Here is a 6,739-nt window from a genome sequence, read left to right as displayed (position 1 = left end):
GGTGCGCAGGCGGCAGGAGCGAAACCCGGACTTTGTATCCGATGTGCCGTTCCCAGACCCCACGGAAGCACCCAGCCTGGGAGGAAGGACGGGGTAAAGGCGCAGGGGAGAGTTGTTCCAGATGCGGAGAGGCTCTGAAGGTTACTGGAAAAGCGGATTGCAAAAAGGATAACAGGTTGCCGATACATTTTATATTTGAATAAATTTGGTTTATTTTAATCAAATATCATAGCAAAAGGTTAAATATATTTCTAAGATCTTTTCTTCAAATTTATTAGATTTATTTAATTTATTCAATATAAGAACAAGAATTAAAATAGTACAAGTGCACTTGTCTTGATTAATAAAGCGTTGTTAGATGTCTTGCTTATTGATATTTATTATTAGGAATTTTATGTCGTTTCCCGCAATCACCGTCATTTAAGATTGCAAAAAAATATAATTATATATATCGTTAGAAATGTATTGCTACAAACTCCGTATCAAATTTGCAAAAGAAGAAAATTAACTGTTAAATCTAGAGATTGTTCCGGGTACAGTTATAAACAAACCAAAACAAAACAAAACCACAAACAACTGAAGCACCCGAAGCAGAGAAATGTCAAGCGGAGGAAGACGGGGTCACCCGTCGTCCCACGGCCGGACCACGTACACGGGGGGAGACGGGCCGAGATGTCGGGCTGTGGCGCTGGTTATTTTTGACAGCCTTTCACAGAGGCTTTTAGGGCAAAATTTAATTCGTCTGGCCTTCGGCTCTGTCTTCTTCCAGATCATGTGCTTCCTTTTTGGCATCCCCTTCCTTTCCCTCCTGTCTGGAAGCGGGGAATTTGTCCTTGTTGTTCTCTTTTTTCCATTTCATCCTTCTGTTCTGAAACCAGATCTTTACCTGCCTCTCGGTGAGTCCTAGTGCGTGGGACACCTCGATCCTCCTCTTCCTGGTCAGATAGGGGTTAAAGAGGAACTCCTTTTCCAGCTCTAGGGTCTGGAATCGGCTGTATGTTTGTCTTCCTCTCCTCCTACCCGGCGCTGCTGTTTAAAAGAAAAACACAGGGGTTTGGAGGTTGGTGTGCTCGTTCAAAACAAAGCGCAGGCAGGGAGCGAGGGCTCGGGTCCCCCTGGAATCCCTCGAGAGAAGGCCCGCAGAAACTCAGGGGAAGTGGAGGGCACGGAGGAGTCTAAAGCTTTACACATGAGTGCGGGAAAAACAGCGACAGCAGATGCACGAAGAGCCTCAGCTCGCTCTCCCCCTTCATCGGGGTTTGCGGGACCGAGTTTACGGGGTCGCTGGATCATCTGCTAAGCGCCAACACCCCCCCCCCCCCCGGCCCCGCACCCTTCCCGCTCAGGCAGTGGCGGCGGGAGCCGGGCAAGCGTGTCATCTGCGCCTATGTGTCCCAGAGGCGACTCTAAGGCTACCCTTGGGGTGGCAGCCGCCCTCTGCAGAGGTTTCTGTTTGCTTACTGTATCGCTTTATTATCGCAAGCCACCGCGGTGATAGGAATCGCGGGGAGAGAGGCAGGGAGCGAGGGAGGCAGAGGCAGGGAGCGAGAGGCAGCGAGAAAGAAGCGGGAGGAGGAAAAGAAAGTTTCAAACTCAGACGTGAGATGGAAGCAAATTTTTGACTGCGTCCAACCTTGTGGTCTCATCCAGGGAAACATTTGAGCAGGAGACGAGCTCTGATTTAAGTGGTCTGGTTCCTCGCCAATATTAGCACTGGACGATTTACAGTCAGGATATTGTACCAGCTCGGCCTCTTGCTGTGTCGTAAAAATCTGCTGTCTCTGTAAGTTATCGTATCCGTAAAATTTAGCGGGCTCCCCGTGACAGGTAACCCCGCTGCAGGGGGCAGGAGGCGGAGGCGCGGCGGGGGGAGGAGGAGGCGGCTGGTAGGCGGCCGTGGGGCTCCCCCCGGCCGGGTGGTAAAAGTCCGCGGCCGCGCCGCCGCCGCCCCCCGCCCCGGCGGGCGCGGAGTGCGGGAAGCCGCCGGTGGCCGCGCCGTTCCCGTAGAGCAGGGCGGCGGCAGCGGCGGCGGCGGCGGCGGCGTGGCGGCCGCTCACCTCGGGCGCGAAGTGACAGTCGTAGTACGGGGGATTGATGGGCTCCCCCGCCGCCGCCGCCGCCGCCGCCGCCGCCTTGTACTTGGAGTACAGCGGGTTGACAAAGTAGGAGCTCATCGGGGAGGGGGCAGCGGCGGGCGGGGGCGCGGGCGCGGGCACGGGGCGCTGCTCCCGCCGCCGCCGCCGCCGCTGGTGCCTCTACGCCGCGCTCATGCCGCCGCCGCCGCCGCTGGCCCGTGCGCTCCCCGCTCCTGCTCTCCGTGTATGTGGTGACCAGGACTGGATTATAATCGCTCCCAAAATGACCTGCCTCACTGCTTTTACTATTTCCTATTAGGCACACAGCAGCCCGCGCACGCACACGCGCACACACACACACACACACACGCGCTCATGAGCTCAGGGGGGACTTTTGGCTTCAGTTTACATGTGCCGCTCCTCAGGCAAGAAAAAAACCCGGCCCAGCCCTACCCGGATCCACCCCAACCGCGGCGCCCCCGCTCCCCCCGCCGGTGCGCGCTCGCCAGGAGCCGCCGAAGCCCCCGCTGCGCAGGGCGAGGCGGCCGCGCAGATCCCGCGCGATAACCGCGGGCGCGCTTCCCGGGGCTCAGGGCCGCCGCTAAGCACTGCAGCGCGGCCTGCGCCGCCGGCCGGGAAAGGCAGAGGGCCGCCGAAGGAGCCGGTGCCCGGCGCAGGGAGCCGGGGGCGTCGGCGAGGGCAGCTGGGGGGTCTGCAGGGCGGCAGGGTGGAGCGGCCGGGCCCCGGTGTCAGCGGGCCCTTCGGGTCATTTCCTTGCAGACGAGCAGAGCGCTGGGAAATGAGATGCACATTTACCCTTGACGCCGTGCACGCATGGCTGAGGCTCCAGGTTAATTGATACTTAATGGAAATCATGCCTATGAATATACTTTCCATCATTTCACCCTTGGTGGACGTCATTACCGAGGCGGGGGGCGGGGGGGAAATATGTGTGGGTGAGCGGTTAGCACCGCTCGGGGACGCGGTCCGAAATAAGCGAGCCCTGTTCTCCGGGAGGAAGGAAGGAAGGCGCTGCCCAGAGGGCTCGGCGCTGCCGCGGCTCCTCGGGCCGGCCGCCCCCGCGGGGGAGCGCGGCCGGGCCTCCTGCGCGGACCCTGGTGGCTCCCCGCGCTCCGAGAGGCGCCGTCTCCGGTCCTGTCTTCCGCGCCTCGTCCTGCAGTGGGAACCAGCTTTCGGACAGACACCCCCAGGAGCTCGAGCCGGCCCTATTCTGAAGAAAAACGAAAAATGTAGGTGAAATATAATATGGGCCCCGCCAGAGCCACGTGTGACCGTTTGGTTGTGAATTGACAAAAAATACTTGTGCTTACATAAAAAGCATCGCAGGCTCCTTCCCCATCACACCCCACTCCCACCACCACCGCCCCCGTGCCAGTTAACTCACTTTGTCCAGGTGACCGGCCCGCCTGCCCCGCATATGAGTGCCCGGCCGGGCCCTGGGCCTGCAGCGACACCCCGGCCCGGGCAGGGTCCCGCGGCCCCGGCCACACGCCTTTGGGAAGGCGGCGGAGGCTCAGAGACCCCCGTGCAGCCCGGGGACAGGCAGGGGGGGGCACAGGGATTTTTGGTGCCACAAGGACAGACAGCAGCAAAAGCCCATCGCAGGAGAGCAGCGGGAAGGCAGGAGACCAGGCCAGACGGGGAGGAAGGGGGGGGAGACGGAGGCGGGGAGCAGCAGAGAAACACCGTCTCACCCTGCAGACGGGCGCGGAGGGGCAGCGGCTGCTCCAAGCATCTGCGCCCGAGCCCCCCGCCCCTCCTCACACTTGTCCACCCTGGGAGCCAGTCCCACGGGACAGCACTGCCACACGGGTGGGGATGCGGACCCATAAGCGAAACCGCGGTTCCTGCCGGCCGGGGGCGCGGATAGAGGTGCGCGGTGCGCGGAGCGATGCGCGGAGAGCGGGGCGGGGCGGTGGCGCTACAGTGGAGCGCGAACGCCCTCTGGCGGCGCGCGGCGGCGGCGGCAGACAGCGCCCTCCCGCCCCGCGCTCCCAGCGCTGCCTGCGCTGCCCGCGCTACCCGCGGCTCTCCCGGCCCCATCTCCGGACGGTGATTTCGCCAAAAACCCAAACGGCTGCTGCGGGACACCGACGCGGCTCTGCACTCCTCAGCGGGGCGCGCGGGGACGAGCGGCACTTCCTTTGCTAGCTGCTTTTGGGTTGGTTTTCTTCTCTCTCTCTCTCTCTCTTTTTTTTTTTTTTTTTTTTTTTTTGTGTCTGTGTGTCTGTGTGTCTATCGGAGTTTACAGTGCCATTTTCTTAGCACATTTCGGTGACCCTCTTTTATTTTTTTGCCAGTGCTATAATTAACTACATACAAAGAATGCGCCTCGTTTACACATGGCAGCCAGGAAAGACGCCTGAGCTTTGAAGACCGCTGCTATCGCGTTTTCGATCATGTTTCCCTACATACTACACCACGAATTCTCCATGTGTGGTAGTTCCAGAGTTACACGTTTTTGTCTTGAACATGTTATTTTGTTTGCCCGTGCATTTATGTATTTATGGTTTGATTTATGTAAACGAAAGTAAAGAAGAATCTTTGTTCACCCCCACCCCCCCGCCCTTCATCACACATGTCTGTGAATTATTCGGTATAATGCGTGTGCGTGTGCACGCGACTGTGCATATGTACAAACATATATTAAGACAGCCAACGGGTAGGAATTAAATTATTGTTCAGTTTGACACTAAAAGTAATTTCCGTGGAAGTACTGCGTGTCGTCGTCCGAAACGTTTGGTTTTCTTTCTGCCATTTTGAAATAAACGCACACAATATTTGAAATAGGTAAACAAAGGGGGGGAAAAAAAGAGAAAATATACAAGGTAAAATCTGTCAGTCTGCGTCAGATAAAATATTAAAAGGAGATGGTGTGGGCTTGGTGACAATGTCTTACCAGAGCCTCTCTTGGAATCAACATAATAGAATGTTGTGTGGCAATAATATTGTTTACATGTTGTTAGTTATAGACCACCCTCCTCCATGGTTATTTTCGAAAATATGGAGGATAACATTGTAGGATTCATTGCAGTAGAATATCCAATAAAATAAATATCAACAAATCAGTGGACTTTGTAAAATCTCTCCGTTCCGTGACCTTCGGGTCTTTTTTGATACTGTTGCCTTGTCCCAATGCTGACATATTGAAATTTATAGTCCAAGATTTTAAGACCTAGTTTGTCTGCATTTTTTGGCCTTTCCCCCACCTCTAACAAACACAAACACCAAAATAAGGTGGTTTCAAAGAAAAGCGCCATAGCATATCGTAAACTCATTAGGTCCAGACGTCTAGCCATCTCAATGGTTTTATTATACCACGGTTCTTCCTGTTTTAAAAGAATTATAGGTATCTTCTCGACAATGGATGGGAAGCAATGCAACACCTTTTCCTGGCACTGCATGCTTTTGCCCCCCCCCCCCCCCCCCCTTTTTTTTTTTCTTCAGAGGTAAAAAGCATTAAACACCAGGTCTCTCAGCTCTCCCCTTAATCTTGAATTAACTGAACTGCTCGTAAATATTTACGGGTCCTTCATTTTAATGGTTGCTCTTTAAACAAAGTATTTTTTACAATGAACTTCATCTCAATTATCTTGATAAAGTCATGTGTGTTTATAAATGCAGAAGGCATGAGACGCGTCGCTAAATGAGCTCTCCTCAACAAAGCTGAACGTTTGGCAGCAGCCGTGTCCCCCCCCGCGAGCTTCCCAACCTTCAGATTAAGAGCGCAGAGGTTAAAAACGCCCGCCCCCCCCCGCCCCCCCCCCCCCCCCCCGTCACACACGCACACAAAAGAAAAAGAAAAATGTTTAAGCAATAGGCATAATTTTGCTTCATTGGCTCTGGAGGACCGGTGCGGAAATATTCCCTAAATTGTCCCGGGAGATGGCTGATGTCTCAGCGAGCGCTGGTGGATGAGGCGCTGGGGAGCGGCACGGCAGCGGGCGCACCTACACGGCGCGGCCGAGGCCGGCCTCCGCGCCACTGACCTCCAAGAGCAAACGTCTGTCAGGCCGGGGGGCCGTGGCTCTCCGGCCTTTGTGGCTGTCGGAGGTGCCGCTGCCCCGCGGTCCCGGCCCGGCAGCGCGCGGCTGCGCGGGGGCTTGCGCGGGGGCGGCGCGGAGGGCATCGCGAGGGGCGCACAGATTTCTCCTCTCACCGCAGCGCTGTCGTTCGGTCACGGCAGACTTTATTGTGTAATAACTGACAACAATTACAACAGGTCTGTAGTTCGAGACACGGGGTGGTTAATTAATACAACAGTCACCAGGGGCAGGGACGCCAGCTAGCCGGGAGACCGGCAGACGTTAGGCCTATTGCGAACGGCTTCAGGGATGAGACAACCTCCTAACAGTGCTCTAAAGGGGGGGGAATAGCTCGTGGCCTTACTGTGGCATCTATTGCAAAGGAGCGAAATGCAGACCTAGAAAGCAGAGGTTTTGGGAAAGGTTTTCTCTTAGTAAATCGTGGACAACACAGCACCCCCATTGATTTAAGCGCCTGTGATTTAATATATATTTTATTACCGTAATTATAATTCATTTCCTTACCTTTATTTTGTCAAAGTAACTATCTAGACTACATCACTTTTAAGAAACATGTCAAACATTTAACATCGGATGGAGTTCCCAAAGCTAACGTGC

General features: G+C 55.3%; 1 protein-coding gene across 1 annotated transcript; it reads right to left on the bottom strand.

Moving 5' to 3' along the window:
* Positions 1-295: 295 nt before the first annotated feature.
* Positions 296-2,331, bottom strand: HOXD8 (homeobox D8). The gene is made up of 2 exons (XM_040604129.1): positions 1,634-2,331; positions 296-1,029 (listed from the first exon to the last, which is right to left on the bottom strand). Exons 1-2 carry the CDS (start codon positions 2,172-2,174, stop codon positions 734-736), a joined length of 837 nt encoding a protein of 278 aa, XP_040460063.1. The 5' UTR covers positions 2,175-2,331; the 3' UTR covers positions 296-733.
* Between the last annotated feature and the right edge of the window lie 4,408 nt (positions 2,332-6,739).

The sequence above is a fragment of the Falco naumanni genome, chromosome 8 (genome assembly GCF_017639655.2).
Source record: "Falco naumanni isolate bFalNau1 chromosome 8, bFalNau1.pat, whole genome shotgun sequence".
Lineage (NCBI taxonomy): Eukaryota > Metazoa > Chordata > Aves > Falconiformes > Falconidae > Falco > Falco naumanni.
The sequence above is the reverse complement of the archived record's forward strand: the minus strand, read 5'-3'. Positions and strand labels throughout refer to the sequence as shown.